The sequence below is a fragment of the Antechinus flavipes genome, chromosome 3 (genome assembly GCF_016432865.1).
Source record: "Antechinus flavipes isolate AdamAnt ecotype Samford, QLD, Australia chromosome 3, AdamAnt_v2, whole genome shotgun sequence".
NCBI classification, from domain to species: Eukaryota; Metazoa; Chordata; class Mammalia; order Dasyuromorphia; family Dasyuridae; genus Antechinus; species Antechinus flavipes.
This window is the reverse complement of record NC_067400.1, coordinates 577,149,091-577,172,193: the sequence shown is the minus strand read 5'-3', so window position 1 is coordinate 577,172,193 and position 23,103 is coordinate 577,149,091. Positions and strand designations below refer to the sequence as shown.

At 46.3% G+C, this 23,103-nt stretch overlaps 1 protein-coding gene across 5 annotated transcripts; it reads right to left on the bottom strand.

Moving 5' to 3' along the window:
* Window positions 1-9,068: 9,068 nt before the first annotated feature.
* On the bottom strand, window positions 9,069-21,073 carry GPN2 (GPN-loop GTPase 2). Of its 5 annotated transcripts, none has more exons than XM_051988125.1 (7): window positions 20,538-21,073; window positions 19,102-19,258; window positions 17,360-17,520; window positions 16,735-16,865; window positions 12,594-15,471; window positions 10,510-10,737; window positions 9,069-9,604 (listed from the first exon to the last, which is right to left on the bottom strand). In XM_051988125.1, the coding sequence occupies exons 1-5, from the start codon at window positions 20,958-20,960 to the stop codon at window positions 15,396-15,398; spliced, it is 948 nt and encodes a 315-aa protein (XP_051844085.1). In that variant the 5' UTR covers window positions 20,961-21,073; the 3' UTR covers window positions 9,069-9,604; window positions 10,510-10,737; window positions 12,594-15,395. The 5 variants fall into 5 exon arrangements, with proteins under 5 accessions (XP_051844085.1, XP_051844087.1, XP_051844088.1 ...); XM_051988127.1 differs by having other exon boundaries at window positions 10,510-12,776; window positions 13,204-15,471; XM_051988128.1 differs by having other exon boundaries at window positions 10,510-12,762; window positions 13,204-15,471.
* Window positions 21,074-23,103: the final 2,030 nt, after the last annotated feature.

Below are 23,103 nucleotides of genomic sequence, written 5' to 3'. Positions count from 1 at the left end.
ACAAGGTTCTTATACTGGGCAGATGTAGATGTTGGGTAAGTTACCACTTCTCTGATTTGTTTCTCCTAGAGAATGAGGAGTTTGGACTGGGCAAGTTCGATGGTCCCTTTCGGCTCTAACCTTGTATGATTCAAGATATCTGGGGCTGGAAGAAATCTTATTCAGGGCTTTCCTGTTGCTTCCCAGCTCCCCAATCACCCTGTTTCTTCTGGCATAGGATTGGCATTCAGTGGATGCCAATCTCAGAGGGCAAAAGAGCCAAGCAATACTCATACCTCTGAGAAACTGCATGCTCACAGCCTTCTCTGCCCCCAGAGAAAAGATGCCATTCTGCTCTACTTGACCATGTTCATTCCTTCCTTCAAACCTCAAACTCTCTCCTCAGGAAACTGAATCTAATGAATCCAACAACTTTTGACCACCTTTGTGCCCTGTGGTTCATGCCTCCTCCATCTTGCATCCCATCCATGGTTAACTTATTTATTCAAGCAGGGTCGATGCTCAGGTATGGAGATTTGGGGTGGCTATGTCACTTCTGTCTCAGAATTGGCTTTTCCTAATTCTCCTTATCCCAAGTCACTGTATGGAATTCTGATTAAAGGTGAAGAATTGGTGCGGGTTGTGTGTCCTTGATACATCAGGACAGGACCATAGTGTGGTTATGTCCTAGCACTGGAGATGGCCTGATTAGGAGGCACAATGGTGTAGTAGATAATCACTTTGGAGTCAGGAAAATCTGGGTTCAAATCTTTCCTCAAATACTTACTACCTTCATATTTCCAATTGAATCACCTAATGTTTTCATAAAATGAAGGAGTTGGACTCGATGGTCTAACACCAAATCTGTGATCTATGCTTCTATGAACTTAGCTGAACCCTCTGAACTGGGACCTGTGGGACCTATAAAAACAAACATAGCCAAGATCTAAAGAGACCTGAGCACACACCCAAGTCCTTGGAGTAGATCAGGGTCTCTGGGAGTGGTGGTTGTGAAACCTGCCCTTCCATACCTCCCCCCCCCTTCAGTCTCCCTTATTCTCAGCTTCAGAGATGGGAGTCATGGAGTAGCCCAACCTCCTGATCTGAGACATGAAGCCATGATGGAGTGTTGGGAGTTCTCCCATCCCAACACCCGGAGGAGCCTCAAGGGTTCATGGACCAAGGATGAGGTACATGATCCCTGGAGCTGATGGAGTAGGAGACCCCTTATTCGGATGATGAGGAGGTGCTACTGCTGGTATTGCTGCTATTGATGGTGGTGCTGGTGTTGTAGTTGATACTACAGGTACTATATGTGTCTGAGGGGACCTGTAATTGCACACCTCTGTAGCCCTCTGCAACGGGAAAGGGAGGAGAGTATCTTTAATTGTAATGGTCTCTCTGAGCCTTTTGGATCTTTTCATTCTTTCCCTTTGGTAGGGGCTTTCTGGTATTTATCTGGTGTGTTTTCTTACTTGGATTCCCTACATAAGAAATGGATGACCTACACGTGAGATTTCCAGGCAAAATGAGTTTAAATGGATTGGTTTTAGGGGCAGCCCCCAAACATTGAACTGGGCCTCTGTAAACCCAGAGCTTGGGGTGCCGGGCTATGACATGTGAAGTGTTAAGTCCATTTCAGATGTTTTTATTACAACAAATCATACATGTTAAGTGAATAAGCTGTGAAATGCTGAGGTCAGAGAGAGATTCCCAGTGACCACATGGCAGGGGCAATGCTGAATGGAATTGTGGCTTCTGAGTTGAGATTTAAAACAGGAAGGTTCCTCCTTAGGAACAGATGGAGCACTGAATGGAGTCAGAGGCCCTCGCTCAAATCTCACCCCTGAAACTCCTGGCCTAAAGTTGGGTTAATGACTTCACCTCCTCCGGGCTCCTTTCACAAGTAAGGGTGGGGGAAGGCGGGATTAGGAGGTCCCTTCCCTTCAGTCACCCAGCCACCAAGTCCCTCCCACCTCTCAGAAACCAAGACAGTTTCCTTTGTGAGAAGCCTCTGTCTTAAACCCCACCCTTTGGTCCGAGAGAGGAGGAATTCCCCGAACGGGGCAGACAGACAGATCTCTTGCTAATCTGCCCATCTCCCCACTCACACCTGACTCAGACTGCCTGCCATCATTTTTTTGGCCTTTCTCCTTCAAAATGCTCTCTCCAAATAGCCTCTTGTCCCACGGCCTCCCATGGAGGGGAGGCTGGACTGGGTTGAGGTTCCTGGACCCCTCTGGCCTCCTACCCCCTCCAGCCCCACCTATTCTCTGAGTCAGGAGGCAGGAATGTGTGTGGGGGCAGCAGACAGGTATGTCACCGGGACTTCAGAGACTGATTCATCTCCTTCCCCACCCCTCTGCCTTCACTCCCCCCCTTCTTCTCCCTGGGAAATTTAACCATTTACCTCTTGTGGGACATCAAAGGACAAAGCCTCAGGGCCTGAGGAAGCCAGGCAGAAATAGGGCCAGGCCAGTCTGCCTTCTAGAGGCCAGCCCAGTATTTACCACACTTATCAGACTAACAGGCATTTAATTTTTTTTTTCCTCTAGCAGAAAACTAGTCTGAAATTGCCTTATGTCCCCTTGGAAGCTTTTGGCTCAGACTGATCCTTGGGTAGCACAGTAGATAAAGGGCTGGGACAGATTCAAATCCAGCCTGACACTTATTAGCAGCACGATCCTGGACCAGTTACTTAATCCTGTCTGCCTCGGTTTCCTTGTCTGTAAAATGAGCTGGAGAAGGCAATGGCAAACCGCATCAGTATCTTTGCCAAGAAAAGCCCAAATTGGACCAGAGTAGGGCATAAGTGAACAAGAGCTATGTTCAACACCTTTCCCCAACAGGTCCCCTGGTGTTGGGGACAACAGCACCTTCAATCTCAGCTGGATTCTGGGACAGACGGGGGCCTGATGCTCCCCTCTCCTGGAAACAGAACCTACAGAGACTGTAGCTTGGGTGCCATCCCTCTCTGGGCCCCTTTCTTAGGCAGCAGGGCCTGGGAATGTGCTGCCTGAGGTTCCTCATGCCCGGACAGAGCCTGGCTGAAGGCCCAGCCGCCAGGGGCCAACATAGCAGCTGCTTCAGGAAGGGAAAGGGAGTTGAGGGGTGGAGAGGCAAGTCAGCCAGCTAGATTGTGCAGCTCCCAGGATTCTTCCCCCAGGCCTGGGGGGGAAACTGGACCTCCCCAGAATTTCCACAAGCTGGGTGGGCCCAAAACAATTTTGAGGTTGTGCTCCCAAGGCCCTCCCTGTTCCCTTCCCTGCTTTCCAGGGCCTTAACAGTCACTCCCTTGCCCTCTGCCCACTTCCTTTCTGGGCTGGTTCTCCCCAAAGGAAGTGTGATACTATTTGATGCATGTTGGTTCTGGAGCCAAGGATCTGAGTTCAAATCTTAACTGTATCCTAACTCCAAGGTGACTTTACACATGCAACTGTGTAGCCAGACGGTTTGGAGCAACTCTTTCCACATAGTAACTAAATTGTATGTGGGGTGGGATACATTTAGTATTTTATTTCCCCACCCCAGGTACATGTAAAAACTATTTTTAACATTTAAAAATTTTTGAATTCCAAATTCTCTCTTATATTCCCCCCTCCCTTCACTTGAGAAGACAAGCAATTCTATATAGGTTAAACATGTGTAGTCATGCAAAACATTTCTATATTAATCATATTGTTAAAAAAAAAAACATAGACCACCCCCTCCCCCAAAAAAGAATTCAAGAAAAATAAAGTTTAAAAAATATGTTTCCGGGGTAGTAGGTGGCACAGAGGACCTCAGACACTTGACACTTCCTGGCTGTGTGACCCTGGGCAAGTCACATAACCCCCAATTGCCTCAGCAAAAAATATATATAGATATATATTTATGCTTCAATCTACATTCAGATATTATCAGTTCTTTCCTGGGGATGGATAGTGTTTTTCATCATAAGTCCTTTAGAGTTTGGATCTTGGATCACTGCACTGTTGAGAATTGGTAAGTCATTCACAGGTGATCCACTTACAATTTTGTTGTCACTTTGTACACAATACTTTTCATTTTATATCAGCTTTTGTAAATCTTTCCAGATTTTTCGGAGAGCATTCTGCTCATCATTTCTCATGGCATAATAGTATTCCATCATGATCATAAACCACAATTTGTTCAATCATTCTTCATTTGAGGGGTTCACTTCCATTCTTAATTCTTTGTCACCAAAGAGACCTAACTGAGTTTCAATGGATAAATGATGGACAGAAACAGCTACACCCAAAGAAAGAACACTGGGAAACGAATGTGAACTATCTTCATCTTTGTTTTTCTTCCCCGGTTATTTTTACCTTCTGAATCCAATTCTCCCTGTGCAACAAGAGAACTGTTCGGTTCTGCAAACATATATTGTATTTAGATATACTGCAACATATCTAACATATATATAGGACTGCTTGCCATCTAGGGGAGGGGGTGGAGGGAGGGAGGGGAAAAATCGAAACAGAAGCGAGTGCAAGGGATAATGTTGTAAAAAAATTACCCTGGCATGGATTCTGTCAATATTAAGTTATTATTAAATAAAATAAAGTTTAAAAAAAAATCCTAAAAAAAATTCTTTGTCATCAGAAAAGAGATGCTATAAATATATATATATATATATATATTTTTTTTTTACAGATAAGTTTTTTTCTTTTTTGCTATTTATCTCTTTTGGGATACAAAACTAGTAGTGTTATTGCTAGGTCAAAAGGTATGCATTGTTTTATAACCCTTTGGGCATTCTGATGACAGTAAGGTTCACTCACTCTTCACATTCTCCCTCTTCCCCTCCACTATAAAAGCTTTTTCTTGACTCTTTTATGTGAGATGATTTATCCCATTCTACCTCTCCCTTTTCTCCCAATATATTCCTCAATTTGTTTAGATATCCCTTCATATTCAACTAATACCTATGCCCTCTGTCTATATATATATATTTCTTTTAGCTGCCCTAATAACGAGAAAGTTCTTATGAGTTGCAAGTATCATCTTCCCATGTAGAAATGTAAGCACTTTAACCTTATTAAGTTCCTTTTGGTTTCCCTTTCCTGTTTACCTCTTTATGCTTCTCTAGAGTCTTATATTTGAAAGTCAAATTTTCTCTTCAGTTCTGGTCTTTCATCAATAATGCTTGAAAATCCTCCATTTCATTGAATTAAAAAAAATCATTTTCCCCCTAAAGAATAGTTGATTCTTGCTGTAATCCTAGCTCCTTTGCCCTCTGGAACATCATATTCCAAGCCCTCTGATCCTTTAATGAAAAAGCTGCTAAATCTTGTATTATCCTGTGACTTCACAATACTTGAATTGTTTCTTTCTGGCTGCTTTCTGGCTGGCAATATTTTCTCCTTGTTCTGGGGGCTCTAGAATTTGGCTATCATATTCCTGGGAGTTTTCTTTTTGGACTCTCTTTCAGGAGATGATCAGTGGATTCTGTCAATCTCTATTTTATCCTCTTGATTCTAGAATAGCAGGAAAGTTTTCCTTAATAATTTCTTGAGGGAGCTGTCTAAGTTCTTGTTCTGGGGCTCCTGGATCTATTTTCCAGCTCAGCTGTTTTTTCCAATGAGATATGTCACTTTATCTTCTATTTTTCCATTCTTTTAGTTTTGTTTTATTGTTTCCTTATATTTCATAAAATCATTAACTTCCATTTGCTCAATTCTAATTTTTTAAGAAATTTTTTTCTTCAGTAAGCTTTTGTATCTTCTCTTCCATTTGGCCAATTCTACTTTTTTAAGGAGATGTTTTTCTTCAGTGGATTTTTGTGTTTCTTTTTCCTTTTGGCCAATTCTGTTTTTCAAGGCATTTTTTCAATTAGCTTTTTGTTCCTCTTTTATCATTTGACCTAGTCAATTTTTTAAAGATGCTATTTTCTTTAGTATTTTTTGGGTTTCTTTACTAAGCTGTTGACTTTTTTTGCATGATTTTCTTGCAATGTTCTTCCCAATTTTTCCTCTACCTCTCTTGATTTTCAAAATGCTTTCTGAGCCCTTCCATGGTCTCAACTTTCTTGAAAGTTTTAGATATTGGAGTTTTGACTTTGTTATCTTTTGAGTGTGTTTTTAATCTTGTCACCATAGTTATCTTCTATGGTCAGAATAGTTTTCTGTTGTTTGCTCATTTTCCCAGATTATTGACTTTTAACTCTTTGTTAAAGTAGGACTTCACTTCCAAGGTGAAGGGTGCACTGCCCCAAGCTTCAGAGTTTTTGTGCATTTATTTTCAGAGATATTATTAGGGAACTGTAAGTTTTCAGTTTTTCCAAAGTGGTATGATCTTAGGAGAGGTATATTTACCACTCTCCTAGCTTCTGCTCTGATTTCCGAGTGACCATAAGCTTTTCTACTTTGGAACTGTGACAAGGGGCTCTACTCCACTGTAGTCACAAGCTCTGCTGTGCTGGTGTTCCTCCTTGCCCTAAGACTGCCACCTGGCACTGTGACCTGGATCCCAGTATGGGCAAATCAACTCTGTCCTGCCTCAATGTTAGCAAAGGACCCCTATAATCTCCTTCTGACCAGCTGTTTACCTCCCTGTCTGTGGGTTGAAAGTCCTAGAAATAGCAGCAGCAACTGATGATGACTCAATGGCTCTCAAGATCTGCTCCTGGTTTTCTCTGTATGACCCTGGGCTGGCACAACCTGCACTGGACTGGGTTCCACTGCTGACCTTCTAAGTCGTCTTTGGCTAGAAAATGGCCAACCATTTGGCTACTCTATCTTTTTTGGTGTTCTAATGCTCTAAAATGTGTTTGGAGTCATTAGTTATAGGAATTTGGAGCAATTTGGGGAAGAGGTTGGGCAAGTTCCTGCCTTTACTCCATCATCTTGGCCTGGAAAATTATTTCCCTTTGTTCTTTTGTGGGTTCTGCTGCTCCAAGAATTGTTTTATGGATTCATTAAAGGTATCCAGAGGAGCATGGGGGAGGGATCAGGTTAGTCCTGTCTTTTCTCCTCCAATTTGGCTCTGATTACACTAAATTGTATTTCCTGATAGGACCAGGAGCCCCCAATTCCTCTCATGCCCCCATTCTAGATGAATAGCATCCTCTTAATCAATGTGTGCAGTCAGCTCTCCCTTAGAGAATCATAGCTCATAGATGGAGGAGGGTGGGGTAAGGGTAGGCCATCTCTCCATTTGATGGAGGAGGAATGATTTTCTCCACCAACCAAACAATCAGCAGGCAATTAAATGCTTACTATGTGGTAACACTGTGCTAGATATCACAGATACAAAGACAAAACAATCCCGGCTCTCAGGAAACTTACATTCCAAAGGTTGAGATAAGGGGTACATAGGGTACATAAAAGGGGCCAGCTCCACCCCCAGGATACACACACATGTATATATATATATATATATATATATATATATATATATATATATATATATATATATATATATATATATACATACATACACATATACATACATATAAATATATATTTATGTACATGTGTGTATAATTATGTATATTTTATATATAATTTTATATAGATGTATACAGTGCATACCAAGTGAACTGGCAGCTGAGGCGAAGAAGGAAAACACTCATATGGAAGATAGCACTTGAATTGAGTTTTTTTCCTTTTTTTTTTTTAAATTATTTATTTATTTAATTTTATAATAGCTTTTTATTGACAGAACCCATGCCAGGGTAATTTTTTTTACATTATCCCTTGCACTCGCTTCTGTTCCAATTTTTCCCCTCCCTCCCTCCACCCCCTCCCCTAGATGGCAAGCAGTCCTATATATGTTAAATATGTTGCAGTATATCCTAGATACAATATATGTTTGCAGAACCGAACAGTTCTCTTGTTGCACAGGGAGAATTGGATTCAAAAGGTAAAAATAACCTGGGAGGAAAAACAAAAATGCAAATAGTTCACATTCGTTTCCCAGTGTTCTTTCTTTAGGTGTAGCTGCTTCTGTCCATCCTTGATCAATTGAAATGGAGTTAGGTCTCTTTATCGAAGAAATCCACTTCCATCAAAATACATCCTCAAACAGTATTGTTGAAGTGTATAATGATTTCCTGGTTCTGCTCATTTCACTTAGCATCAGTTCATGTAAGTCTCTCCAAGCCTCTCTGTATTCATGCTGCTGGTCATTTCTTACAGAACAATAATATAGAATTGAGTTTTAAAGAAAGCCCCAGATTGGAGAGGGGAGGAGGGATTGGGGATTTCAGAATGGGGGATGGCCAGTGAGAGATGGTGGGTGGAGGGCCTTGAATGCAGAACAATATGACTGGATTGAACAGTTGAGGACACGTAAGAAGGCTGGGAAGGACTGGACAGGTTTAGAAGAGATTTAAATTTCAGACATGATTTTTTAGAGAGAAGTAATATGTAAGGTAAACTAGGTAGATAAAATGCCAGTCTGGAGTCAGGAGGATGCAAATTTAATCTGACCTCAGACACTTACTAGTTGCATGACCTTGAGTTAAGTCACTTAATTGTCTCAGTTTCCTCATCTGTAAAATGAACTGGAGAAGGAAAAGGCAACATACTCCAGTGTCTTTATCAAGAAAAGCCCAAATGAAATTGTGAAGAGTTGGATATGACTGAATAACAACAAAATTACATAAGATTAAAAGAGGAAGAGGCAAAGTTGTGCAAGGATTTAAATGTCAAACAGAGCTTAGATTTGCTCTTCAGTGCAGCAGGGAACCCCTGGAGTGTCCTGAGCAAGGGGTGACACATTCCGAGCTGTACTTTTAGGGAATTCACTTTGGGGAATAAAATAATTTATCTAAGGTCATGAAGGGCAATTGAGAGGAATGGAATTTGGACTCTGCTCCTGTGAGTCCAGCGGTGCTTTTTCCTCTGGGTCCCGCTATCCCCTTCTTCTCCTGCTTCCCCAGCTGGGCCCTCCCTTCCTCGACCCACCAGTTGGTGGGCCATAAACTCAAGGTGCCATAAGTAGAACCAGATAGAAATGGCTGGGGACAGGGTTGGAATCACACTACATGGGCAAAGGGTTTATCTGCAGAAGGAGTAAGACGGGGAGCATAGTCAGAGGAACAGAGTGCAGTGGAAGTCGGGCTGGGTTTTATAGTTGTGGAGTTATTTTTTTTTATTTACAAGTTATATGCATGGGTAATTTTACAGCACTGACAATTGCCAAACCTTTTGTTCCAATTTTTTCCCCTCTTTCCCCCCACCCCTCTCCTAGATGGCAGGATGAACAATACATGTTAAATATATTAAAGTATAAATTAAATACAAAATAAGTATACATGACCAAACAGTTATTTTGTCGTACAAAAAGAATTGGACTCTGAAATATTGTATAATTAGCCTGTGAAGGAAATCAGAAATGCAGGCAGACAAAAATAGAGGGATTGGGAATTCAATATAATGGTTCTTAGTCATCTCCCAGAGTTCTTTCGCTGGGTGTAGCTGGTTCAATTCATTACTGCTCCATTGGAACTGATTTGGTTCATCTCATTGCTGAAGATGGCCACGTCCATCAGAACTGATCATCATATAGTATTGTTGTTGAAGTATATAATGATCTCCTGGTTCTGCTCATTTCACTCAGCATAAGTTCATAAGTCCTTCCAGGCCTTTCTGAAATCATCCTGTTGGTCGTTTCTTACCTACTGAACAATAAAATTCCATATTATTCATATACCACAATTTACTCAACCATTCTCCAATTGATGGGCATCCATTCAATTTCCAGTTTTTGGCCACTACAAACAGGGTTGCCAAAAACATTTTGGCACATACAGGTCCCTTTTCCTCCTTTAAGATCTCTTTGGGGTATAAGCCCAGTAGAAACACTGCTGGATCAAAGAGTATGCACAGTTTGATAACTTTTTGCTCTCCAGAATGGCTGGATGTGTTCACAATTCCACCAACAATGTATCAGTGTCCCTGTTTTCCCGCATTCCCTCCAACATTCCGCATTATCTTTCCCTGTCATTCTAGCCAATCTGACAGGTGTGTAGTGGTATCTCAGAGTTGTCTTAATTTGCATTTCTCTGATTAATAATGACTTGGAGCATCTTTTCATATGGCTAGAAATAGTTTCAATTTCTTTGTTGAGCAGACATTTTCGAAGTGAGACTGACTAAGTCACAGCCCTGCTCAAGAAGCAGTAGTGGCTCCCCGTTGCCCAGAAGATAAAGTACAACTTTCTCCAGCATTTAAGCCCCTCCAATCTGGTTCCAGCTTTCCTTCCAGGCTGGTAACACACAACTCCCTATGGGATTTGTGCTTCAGCCCGCTCGCCCACCCAATACTTCTCCCAGCACATTCCATCTCTTCATCCCTCCTGCCCCGGATGCTCTCCTTTCTTCCCTCCAGCTCACTTCCTTCAAGGTTCAGCTTCAGGGACATCTTCCCCCATCACCTTATCCCATACGGCCTCATGCGTGCTTATCTGGGCGGATCTCTCATACATTCTGTCCCTCTAGTAGAATGGAAGCCCCTTGAGGATGGGGACTGCTTCCCTGCCCTATTTGTCATCCCCAGCGGGTAGCACATGGTAGGTACTTACTAAATGTTTGCTGATTGCTTCGAGTCAGCAGCTCTGACTCAACACTTATGCCAGTTCCATGGACATGTTCTAGCCAGCATTTACATGTGTATTATGTACTTCACATACATTTCACACATATATATGAAGTTCAGAGAACTTCACAAATATTCTTTTCTTTGATCCTCACAACCACCCAGGGGAGTGGATGCTGCTATTCTTCCTATTTTACAGATGAAGAAATTGAGGCTGAAGGAAGGAAACAAGCATCTATTACTGTGTGCCAGGAACCATGGGAACCACTCACACATATTCTTTTATTTGATCCTCCCAAAAGCCCTGGAGAGAGAGATGCTATTATCCCCATTTTATGGATGAGGAAACTGAGGCTGAATGAAGTAAAGGAGCATTTTTAAGTATTTCATAAGTACCAGGCAAGATAAACACTTATAGATATTTCCCTAGGTCCTCACCACAACCCTGGGAGGGAGGTGCTATTATTATCCCCATCACGCAGTTGAGGAAACAGAGGTAAGTGACTTGACCAAGGCCACACAGCTGGGCAGTTTTGGAGGAAGTATTCAAACTCAGGACTTCCTGACTCCATGCCTAAGGCTGGCTCTAGGGCAGCTCCTCATATGCCCTGACTCTGCTTGGATTCGTCCCCATCCATCCATCCATCCTTTTTTTCTTTCCCCTCCCTAGGGATACTGAAGGGGACGCTTCCAAGGAACAATGCCCACCCCCTCACCCTCCCAAACCTGGCGGCCTACTCCCTCAACTTGCCTCTGTCCCCTTCCCGCTCTTCCCACATGCCCTCTGGAACTGTCAGTGTCATGAGCAAACTCACTTAAGACATCCTGAGCTCTCTGGCCCCCGCTGAGCCCTGGCCCCCTTTGGGCCATCACTGCCTCCATGGCCCCCTGTCCTGCACAGACTACCCCTCTCCCTCCCCTCCACCTCTCCTTGCTCTCTGTTGCTGTCTCTCTCAACCACCTCATGTCTTTTGGGATTCATTCTCCCCCAATCACCCCCCCATCCTGGGGACTGGTAGTTACCACCCCTTGGGTCATTCTTCCTCCCTTGTCAATGAGCTCAGAGTCTGGTTTATGGAATTTCTCCATCTACTCAGCTCCCATGATCCACTGTTCTTCTTAATGCTGCCTCAGCTATATTCACAATTGGTCATTCCTTTGATCTTGCATCAACCATAAACATTGCGCTTCCGTTACACACCCCACAATCCAAGAACTCTAAACACTCTATTTTCCATCTTTCCTTCTTCCTCTTAAACCTACTCCCCCAGCCCTTCCTCAGACTACCACCCCAGCTCACCTCCTTTCCCAATCCTGACCCTCTAAATATCTCAAATTCCTCATCCCCCTGTCCTGTTGCCACTTAACATTTCGTCAAGCCCTAACCCAGGATGATTCCCACAATCCACTTCCTTTGCTCCTCATGCAATGTCAAGTAGAGCTGGAGGAAATCATCCAACTTTGCTGCCAAATTTACATTAACATCTAATTTCAACTGGGCCTTCATTGCCCCAGACCATCCTTCTCCTTCTTCCCAAGAGTCACTTTCCCAGTCTCCATAGTGTCTGATCCAAACTTTCCCTTCTCTTGGTCTCTCCTATCCCCCATCCCCTCAGCTCAAGATTTTGCTTCATTCTTCACCACAAAATTGAGGCCATTTCTTCTGAGCTTTCTCTTCTTCCCTTCTCATCTCTCCCTGACATCATTCTCCAGTGACCTCCTTTCCTCAGTCTCACATTAAGAGTTGGCCCACCTTCTTACCAAGGTCAACCTTTGATCCGATTCCTTTCCTTCTCTGGATTTCCCCCACTTTTAGCCTCTCACCTCCAATCTTCTGTCTTCTGTTCTACTGGTTCCTTCCCTATTAACCTGCAAATCTTCCCCCAACTTTTAAAAAAGCTCCTTGAGAATCTGTTACCTTTACTAGCTACCCCCTATTTCTTTTTTCCTCTTTGCTAATGTCTTTGGAAAAGCCTGTATTTGGTTCCCCTGCTTTCTCTTCTCAGATCTCTGCAATGAACCTTAATTCATCTGAAACCACTTTAAACCAAGAGATCAGTGATCAGTTACCTGCCAGATCCAGTAAATGGGGCCCTTGGATGCTCTCTCCTACTTTCTCCTCTTTGTTTCAAGACACTGCTCTCCCCCACTTCCTCCTAGCTGTCTGAGTGCTCCTCCGTGTCCCTTACTGGACCTTTAGCCACGTCAGGCTCACCAATGATGGATGTTCTTCAAGGCCCTAGGTGAGGTCCTCTGTCATCAAGTGGTTAATGGATATTTTGAACTAGATATATGGCAGACCTCACAAATTCATCATGTCAAAAACAAAATTCATTTCCTTTCCCCTCCCTTATTTATAATGTTTTTTTAAATAATTTTTCTTTTGTTAAATATATCTCCCAATTACACATCCAAAGTTTTAACATTCACTTTTTAAAACTTTGAGGTACAAATTCTCTGCCTCCCTCATCCCTCGAGAGAGCAGGCAACAGGAAATGGATTGTATATGTGACAATCTCCCTGCCACCAGCCTCCCAGGTGCATCATCTCATTGCCCTCCTGGACGCCCTCACCTAAAACGGTTTTGATCAACTAGTAAATCTTGTCATTTCTGTGTCCCCCACATCTGTGCTATAATCTCTTTTTCTGTCTTTACCACCCTGGCTCCGGCCCTCATTACCTCTTGTCTGGTCTGTTAGAGGTCCTTTGTATTTAAATCTCCCTGTCAAAGGTTTCTTCTCCCATCAGGCACTGCTTCTATAATCCTAGTACACCATAATTATGTGAGCTGGCTGTGTACTAGATAAGTCACTGGATTTGAATCAGGGCCGAGTTCAAATCCTGAACCTGACGTTAGCTGAGTGATTGTGGGCAAGTCATAGAATCTGAGCCTCAGTTTCTGTAAAATGAAGGATTTTGGATGTGATGGCTTTCAAGATACCTGCCAGCTCTACCAACCTCTGAGCTTCAAAGACCTGAAACGTCTTGAATTACTGATTCCCCTCATGGACACTGAAATGTAGAGGAGAGGGAACAGTGCAGGCCCCCACAGTTAGAAGAGATTATCTGGGGAGAGTGAAGGGTCTAACTGCTGCCCGTCAGCCTCAGGGGCCAGCTCTTGAAGCAACATCGCCCTTTCTTCCACCCCTATTTTCCCACAGCTGGCCAACAGCCCAGGCGTCAGAGAGCCTGGATATCCAGGCCCGAGGCTGACTCACAGGCTGGAGGCCATGGCCCCTAGGCCTTGGGTTCTGGGGCTGCTGAGATGATACTAGCCACCTACTGTGCTAACAGTTAATAGAGGTGAGATTCTTTGAACTCCCCAGATGAAAGAAACCGGGGAAAGAGGCACCTGGTTATTATCCCCCGCAGAGTAGGGGTGTGGGGATGCTCTGGGGAAACCAACTCTGCTGGCCATCTCTCGGCCCCTCAAAGCACCTTCTGCCCTGGTCGTCCCAGACTCCTTCAAAACCCCCTCATCTCCACTTCCATCTACCCTAAATCCCTGTGAAGGATCCCCCCACCCCCCGGGGGCCAATTCCTCCCCAAGGTGCCTTCCAAGGGAACGCCCGGAGGACCCAGCCCCCCCAGGTACTTCCCCGGTTTCCTTGGGATGGCCTCCCCGAGGCCCAGAGCTCCTTCCAGGCCAGAACCAGTTCTGTTCTCTCATCAGCTAGGAGAGGGTTCCGACTCCAGCACGCGAAATAAAGGCAGAAATCTCCGATTCAGAGGCCTGCCTTGTTGGTCAGTGGGTATTAAGCAGCACCTACTGTGTGCCAGGCGCTCTGAGAACAGTCCCTGCCCATGGCAAGGCAATGGCTGAGGTGGGGTTTGCATCCAGCTTTGCAGCTCACCTCCTTCTCCAGCCCTTCCCCAGCACTCAAGGACTCTCCTCGTTGTCCCCTCACCAACGGTTGTCAATCAAGCGGTTGTGGGCTGCCCCCTACTGGCCACCACCGCGAACAGCGTCTCTTTCCCAGTTCTTGTTCCCAGATGGAGGACAGATTGACTCGGACCCTGGAGCTGACTTGGGGTAACTGGTTTCAAGCCAGAGAGGCCCTCGGAGGTCATCCAGTCCAACTGCTTAACTTTGCAGATGGCGAAACGGAGGCGGACCGGGGTCGCTGGCAAAGTCTGCGCTCTGTTCCCGGCCCTGGGACCCCGAGCCCGTGGCCTCCCTCCCACGGCGGAGATCCCAAACTCGCACGGAGTCCGCCCAGGCCAGAAAGGCTTCAGGAGCCCCAGTGAGGGCTGCAGGAAGTGCCTCGCCAGGTCAGGCACCCGGGATCCTGAGCACCCTGGCACTTTCCCCCCGCCGGTCAGCTCCCAACTGCAGCCTCTCCCTGCGCAGAGGAGCTCCGGGCACCCAAACCACCCGGGCACAGTGGGCACAGTTCTACCCTGGAAAGAGCTCTCTACCTGGAGGAAAACAAGTCTGGTTAAAAAAAGATCAGCCTTTCTCTCTTCCTGGGAATACTTGGAGGAATCCCTTGGGACTCCAGAGCGCCAGAGAAATGGGAAGCAGTCTATCTAGAATTCGACAAAAGAAGCTGAGGAAACAGAAGATTGCCAAATCATGTGTTAATTAAAGGAACTTTCATGGCAAGGGACCCTCCCTTACTGGTGGGGTCAGGGTTCTCCATTCCCCCCAACAGGATTTAAATCCTGAGAGCCAACCTGAGGCCAGCCCACCGCCGAGGTCCGTGCCCACCTACGCCCACCTCGGGGCATCCTTCTGAGGCTCCCGAGTGCTCCACCGGGTCACAGCAGCTCCGGGGTCGACATCTCGGCTACCTCGATCCTGGCCCTGCTCAGAGCCGGCCTGCCAGGAGCCCTCCTCTTCTGGATCCAGGGGTGCCTCTGCTCTCACCCCTACAAGTGCATGTCCTCTTGTTCCTCTGCCTCCTCTTCTGGTGACTGAAGGTACTTCTCCTGGATTCCCAGCGTGCTAAGGGACTGGGGTCAAGGGAAGCTAGCCAGACAAAGGATCCCCTCTCTCCAAAGCCCACCAGCAGGGGCCCACAGGATCTGGCTCCCGCCCACCTACGCACAGAACCCCAAAGAAGCACAGAAGGGTTCCCCACAACCAACCTTAGGAACCACAAGCCTCCTGCGTTCCAAGAAGGATGCTTCGGGAACATAAGCTACAGAACGTTACCCACTGGCCACCTGTCCTTGCTTAGAGGCGACCCTGGCTGGGGGAGAAGGGGGGCAGCAGGACACAAGGGACAGGCGATGTACTAATGAACTTTGCTTCAGTGTAATAAGGCTTTCCAGTAATGGCACGTGACAGACTCAGAGGCAGGGGGGCATCAGTCTGTCCTGGATGGCTCCTGCCTGGCTCGAGACTGATAATCATCACTGTCCGTACCACACATCCGGGACTGGGGAATGTTTCACTTACCCCACAACCTGGGGCCATCCTGTTTCCCCTCCTGTCTCATGTGACCCTGTTTCCCTCCTCCTCTGGCCCCTCCGATTCCTGTACCCCCTGCCAGGCGCTCCTACGCAGGCTCCTGCCCCAGGAGGGGCCCTCCTGCCCCATTTCCTCAGTTTAGGAAACCCTCCCGAGGCTGCCCCAGGAATCCCCTGGTCCTGCTGCCTCCCCTTCTCGGGCTTCACGCTGCTCACCCTTGTCGGCACTCGCCTCACATCTTCCTGGGTCAGTTCCTGGGTCATACCTGGCTCTGGAACAACCTCCCCTTTAAATGCACATGGCCCTTTGTCTGGCACCTTCTAATATACCCGCTCATTCATGAACAATATGTTGGCAAGATAGAGCGGGCCTTGATGCCAGCAAGGCCTGGCCCCAGCCCAGTTTCTGACCCGCTGGGACGATCAATGAAGTCATGGGCTCGGCTTCTCTCTCTAACTCGGGTGGGTGCTTGGGCCCCTCCTCAGTTCTATGAGAATCAGGGTTATCCTGGCCGCACTCGCCCTCCCCTAGGACTTGGCCCAGTGTTCTGTGCAGTATAAGAAATAAACGTGTATTATTGTGCTCCTGAAAGGACAGACCCTGTGCCCAGCTCCTGGGCTCCTGACCCTGTCTCTCCGACCCCCGGGGAAGCCCGCCCGGCCTCTGCGGCACAACCCCCAGCCCTGCACCCCCATGCAGTCTTCTCCCTTTGGGGCGCACAGGTCAAGGTAACCACCTGCCCCTCACAGGTGGAGTCATTCAGCCCAGAGCCCTGGCAGGGATAAGGAAGGATACGAGGTAAAATGGAAGTCAGCTCCCACTGCCGCAGACATCATGGCCTCCAGACTGCGCTGCTCGGCCACCCCAAAGCAGTAGCCGTTGGCTTTGTCCACTGCCTGCAGCACCCGCTGGACACTTTCCTTATCCTGGAGTGAGGAAAGGAGAGGAGAGATGGAGCAAAGACTGGACCCGCCCCTTCTGGAGTGGCCTCTCCCACCCCAGTGAGCTCACCCATTCCCCAGTACCTCATTTTCCCTCCCAGTGCCCTCTGCTTGGCAGCCCAGACAAAGCTCAGGAGAGCATCAGAACCATGTCCCTCCCGTCCCTCTTCCTATGTCTGACACTTGTTTTCTCCCTGCCTAGAACTTTTCTCCCTCGGCCTCAGCCCCAGTCCCACCACTCCTCAGCCTCCTCTGCAAACTGGGAGGGCTGCACCCCGTCATTTCTGGAAGGTCTCTTCCAGCACTAACAGGAGATCCTGGGCTGGCTCTGGTCTGAGGCTCCGTCCAACCTGTGCCAGATTCTGACACCAACAGAGAGCTCAGACACGGGACAGGAAGCTCGCTGCTCTGTAGTGTGACAGGGATCTCTCTGGGTTCCAAGTAAAAGGCCCGGCCCAAGGCAGGAAGGGTCCCCCCACCTGGATATTGAGAGGGATGAAAGAGACCAGGCTGTAGTCTTCAATCAGCTGCACCAGCTTCTCATTGAGCTGTCGGTAATGACGGAAGAAGGGGTCTGAGGCCAGGTGGTCGAGCAGATAGGAGAGGTCCAAGACTTCAGTGTAGTAGTCGAGATTGAAAGCTGTGCAGAAAGAAAAAGGCTTAGAGGCGGCATGATGGAGAACCCTAGGGAAAAGTTCATCCTGGGGACCAGAGGCCCGTGTGCATACAGGCTAATGTGGAATAGCGGAAGCCCAACTGTAGAAAACAGACACATTTACAAACATTCAGGGGTCAGAGATTTAGAGCTGGAAGAGACTTTGGCTCCAACGAGTATTGCTTGGTCAACGTGCCAGGCACTGGGCTAAGCACTGGAGAGACAATGAAAAACCAAAACCAATTTCTTCCTGCAAGGAGCTCACATTTGAATGGAAGAGGTAGGTACACCATGACTGTACCTAGTTTTAAGACTCTTTCTTGGCTTGGCAGAAGATCCTTCAGAATTCAGGGGTCATTCTTGTGATTAGCCATGATCATTTTACAAGTAAGAAAGTTCTGATTAATTCTCCCACTGTGCCTCAGTTGCCTCTTCTGCAGAATAAGCAATTGCACTGAATAGCCTCAAAGGTCACTGCCAGCTCTGACACCCCATGTTCTCCGCATGGCGCACTCCTGTTCTCTGATTACTTTCCTCTAATCTGGGTGGGAAGTAACAGTCTCCAATTCTATTCCATTGTTCTAAGGGCAGCCCTTAAGCTTCAAAAGTTCTCTGTGTCAAATAAGTGGGGATCTGCCCACTGAGCCTGGGTGTCGCTCTCTCTACCACCTTCAGACATTCCCATCACATCTTATATTGGCCTTCACGTGTTCTGAACTCAAGTTCCCTGAGTCTGTGAGCATGTCTTCACACAATAACGAATTCTTTCCTTCCTTTTGATCACTTAATTGTCCTCTTCTGGACCTTCTCCATCTTGTTTATGTCTGAAGGCACAGATTCAAAGTCCTGACAACTCCAGGTTTGGTACAGCCTTAAAGGTCGAGCCACATCTGCATCAGACCCTTAAGCTGAGTCAAACATGAAGCCATGCGCAGCCAGCCTTATTCTGTAGCCTCTGTAGCCAGGGTAGCACCACTCCATGACTATTTCCAAGCTCAAGGAGCCATAGATTTGAGACGGGGATCTTAAGAGACAATCTAGTCTAGTTTCTTCATTTAAGAATAAGAAAACGTATTCTTAAGAAGTGACCTGTCCAAGGTTACAGTGTACTCATTGTAGAACCTACATTTCCTTATTTCTGGGCCTGTGCTCTTTACCCCTATACACCATCCTTCCTTTAAACAATTAGGGCTATATCTAGAGACATGGCAGTTCAGAAATTTGCTAAGATGTCTAGAAATACTGTCTAACAAGTTTATAGGGATGGGACAGAAAGAACACTAGTCAGAGCAAATCCTGGTTCTGCTACTTTCTGCTGGCAAGACTTTGGCCAGGACAATTAAATCTCTCTGGGCCTGTTCTCTTCTCTCTGAAATCTCTTCTAGCTTAATCTAATTGCTCCTTCAACTCTCTAGTCACCTCCTCATCACATCCCCTTTGATTCAATATGCACTTAGCTCTCTACTCCCAAGATATACCTGCAAACTAGCTGGAACTTGTCATCATTTTCCTACAAGTAAACTTTACTTTTGTGTTTCCCAAACTTCAATTTCCACAAACCCTTACCTAGCTTCCCAAACTGTTCAATGAGGTCCATCTTGGAGAGGATGTTGACATGGGGCAGTTCTACATGCAGCATGGTGGACAGGGAAGTACACAGCACAGAGATGAATTTGGCCGGATCTGTACAGTAGTGAGAATCCACTAGGTGAGCAGCAGTCAGCTGAGAGAACAAAGTAAGGCAGAAAGATCACAATTCAGGGCCTCTTCACGCCAAGAGGGCTATTTTTTTTACATTGGTTTGGATCTCTTCTTTCTAAAAATAAGGATTACCAAGATTTTTAAAAAGTTTGTGATTTTAATATTCTCAGAATAAGCAGAAAAGCCCTGAGAATTGTCTCAATCATTAAATCAGGGGACTCTTAAGGGCTAGGATTTTGTCTTATCCATCCCATTGAGGCTGCCTGGAGTGGAGGATATTAAAAAGAACTCTGGGTTAATAAAAAACAATAGCTAGCATTTACAAAGTACTTTGCAAATAACGCAGTGGACAAGAATCTTAGGAAGTGCTATTATCAGCCTTATTTTAACAGATAAGAAAACTGGCAAAGATTTAATGAGCTGCCAAAACGACCTGTCATAGAGTACAGCTAGTAAGTATCTGAGGGCAGATTTAAATTCAGGTCTTGTTGACTCTTGATCCAGCACTCTATGTATTCTGTCTCCTAGCTTCTTTAAGGGGACGAAGATTCAAGTTTCCACTTCAAATCCAGCCATATAACCAAGAGAAGCAACTTTCCCTGTTAGCCTTTGTTACTATGTTAGTAAAACAAGGACTTATTAAATGTGTCCTGCATTGTACTAGGTGCCAGAGATGCAGAAACAGCACGAAACGGTTCCTGTACTTACAAGTTTACATTCTATCTAGGGGAACAAATAAACAAATTTTTAAACGTACAAAGTAAATACAAGGTTTTGGGGAGGAGGGACAGCTGGGAGCGGGGGCAGGGACCGGTAAAATTCTTGCGTTCCAGGTGGCAATGTGAACCAACTTTGGGGGAAAAAAAAAGGCAGACATTCTAGGCTCAAAGCTGCAGTTTCCAATGGGTACCAAGAGAACACCCCGCCTCCTGAATTTGACTTCATAAACTTGCTCAGTACAGCCAAAAGGGACCTTAGGTCTTAAGATGCCTTAAAATGCTCAACTTCGGGAGCCGGGAGGGTCTTTGACTAAAATAAATGAAGTTAGTAAGGCTGAAATGCCCCTCAGGATTCTCAGCTGAAGGGGAACTTAAGGGATCATTTGATCCAATCAATTCGTTTCAGATCGGGCAATGCTGGGTCTAGTCGCGCCAGAAAGGCACGTTAGTGTTCACGTAGGGATAATCGACCCACATGAAGGGGAAGACCGCCCCCTAGGGCACAGCAGGCAGCTCCCGGCAGCCTCGAGCACGTGCTCCGCCGGGGCCAGAGCCACATTTCCGGGGCGGGGCGGGGCTCACCCGGAAGCCCCACCGGGCCAGCTGCGCGAAGACGCTGCGCAAGGCGCCGTGGTGCGTGCACAGTTCCACCTGGCCCGGGCAGTCGAAGAGCAGGTAGTGGCCGCGGAGCGGCGCCAGGCGATCGCGCAGCCAGTCCAGGTTGGCCTCCAGGTACTCCATGCAGTACACGAGGCCGCCGTTGGGCCCCAGCTTGAGCGCCTCCATCACGTCGGGGAGCGTCACTAGTTCGCCGATGTCCACGGCGCATGCGTACGGCGTGCCCTCGTTGGCCGGGTCTAGGTTAACCACGGCTACTCGCCGGCCCAACCCCGCCAGAAAAGTGCTCATGCCCAGGCAGTACGTGGTTTTCCCCGAGCCCGGAGGCCCGATCACCGCTTGTCCAAAAGTCGTGGGTTCGGCCGTGGCCGTAGTGGCCATGGCCATAGCCGCGATGACGGCTCACGTCCCGTGCTGGACAACTCGAGATCTCCCCCCAAGTCAGCGACGTTGGTTCGAAACTGAACGCGCCTCCCGGAAGTCCCGCCTTCTCTGTAGAAGTTGTTTTTCGGCGCGTTTGCGTACGACGCATTTTAAAGGAAGCGCGCGGGAACGTTGGAATAGCTGGCGGGGGAGGCGGGCGGCCGGCGGCTTGCTGCTGTTGCTCTGGGGCTTTACCTGTAAATGGGAGAGTGGGTGTTAGAATTTTAGTGAGTGCTTTCTGACCAGCCACAAGCCTTCTCCGCCTCGGGGCTCCACAGAGAGGCCCCCGGGGCTTTGAGAGAATCTCGAATTCCCCCATTTTGGGTTTGGGGGAGAATGTGCCCTTCGGGGATAAATAGAACTTTGTAAAGCTCCTTGATGTAGTGTAGGAAGTTCGTAGCTTCTGCGGGAATTCAGGTCCAGTGCTCCTTCAGGCTAAGCCGCGCGAGGGGGTTTGGATGTTGGGCAGGTCCCTTGAGAATCTCTTGGCAGAGATACTGGAGGGGTTCGCCTCATTTTACAGATGAAGAAACTGAGGCAGGGTTAAATGACTTGCCCAAGGTCACACAGCTAGTAAATGTCTGGGTTAGATTTGAAATCTGGAAGATAATGAGTCTTTCAGATTGCAGGTTGTCAGTGTCTCCATCCACTTCACTACCTACCACTAACATGGAGGACATTTATTTTAGTAAGTTTTATTTCATATCCGCTTGATAGATGCTCTCTTGAGTTGCTGTGCTCCACAAAAAACTGTCCGAGGAGCTTCTCCTTACATGTGGCTAGCAAGGCTTAGGCAGCCTTGGGGAAAAATGCGGAATCTAGTGTTGACCCTATACCCTTTTCCATCTTCAAAAATCTGGGTCAGTTTCACGTGTGCTACACATAAAAGTGGAATGTTAAACACTAAAGATAAGACTAAGCTCTGTCCATACTCTCAATTTTACATTAAAATCTTGAGTCTTAGTGACAGCATTTTGGGCCCTCTTTATAAAAATAATAAATCTTGATAACAGAGTAAATATTAAGCTGCTACTATATTTCAGGAGTGGGGTGTGCTATGCATTGGGAGTATAAAAGAGGCAAAAAAAATTAGTTTCTGCCCTCAAGAAGCTCACAATCTAATTGGGAGAAACATTGAACAAATATGTAGGGAAAACAAATTCAATGCAGATTAAATAGGAAATAAAATTGAGAGGGAAGACATTAGAATTCAGAAGGGTTGGAAACGATTTCCATAGGAAGATGGCTGGCTTTAAAGAAAGCCAGCAAGTAGAAATGAGGAGAAAATGTAGAGAGGCCAGAGATGGAAAGTCTAGTTTGTGGAACAGCCAGGAGGCCTTTGTCACTAGTTTGAAGAGTTCATACTGGGGAGGATGTTAAGAAGACAAGAGATATGGGGTAGGGGGAAGACATAGCTTATAAAGAGCTTTGATCGACAAAAGTGGATTTTACATTTGATGGAGATTATGGAAAACTACTGGAGTTTATTGAGTATGAGAAGGAATGATATGGTTGGACCTTCACTTTAGAAAAATCACTTTAGTGGTTGAATGAAGGATGGATATGGGTGGGGCGCCATTGGGACAGGCAGATTCACCAATAGGTTATTGCAATAGTCCAGGTATGAGGTGATCTGTGCCAGAAGGATTGCTGTTGTCAGCGAGGAGGGGGCAGATTTGAGAATTGCAGCAAAGGGGAAATTGACAAGCTTTGTCAACAGCTTGTATATGGGCGGGGGGATTGAGAGACAGTAAGGAATCCAGGATAGACCCTAAGTTGTGAACCCGAGCATGGGAAGATGGTGTTGCCTTCTAGAGCAGAGCTTCTTAAAACTTTTTCCTTGCAATCCCTTTTGGACTGAGAAATTTTTATGTGATCTTAGATATATGAGTATGTAAAATAGGTATGCAAATCAAATATTTACTAATAAATCATAATTTCTTGACCCCTATATTCTTACACCTCTCCTCCCCCCAATGGAATTGTGACCCACAGTTTAAGAATCTGGGCTCTGTAATAGAAAAGTTTGGGGATTGGAATAAGACTTTAGGGATAAAAGATGAGTTAATTTGGGGCATACACAGTTTAAAAAGTATACTGGACTCAG

Bases quoted from the DNA above. Each gene is read 5' to 3' on its own strand.
- GPN2 (XM_051988126.1), bottom strand. From the start codon at position 20,960: ATGGCCATGGCCACTACGGCCACGGCCGAACCCACGACTTTTGGACAA. The intron at 16,866-17,359 runs GTGGGGGGACCC...TCCTCACTCCAG, and splicing joins TCATCCCTCTCAATATCCAG to GATAAGGAAAGTGTCCAGCG. The intron at 15,472-16,734 runs GTATCCTTCCTT...CCAGTCCCTTAG, and splicing joins GCTGACTTCCATTTTACCTC to CACGCTGGGAATCCAGGAGA.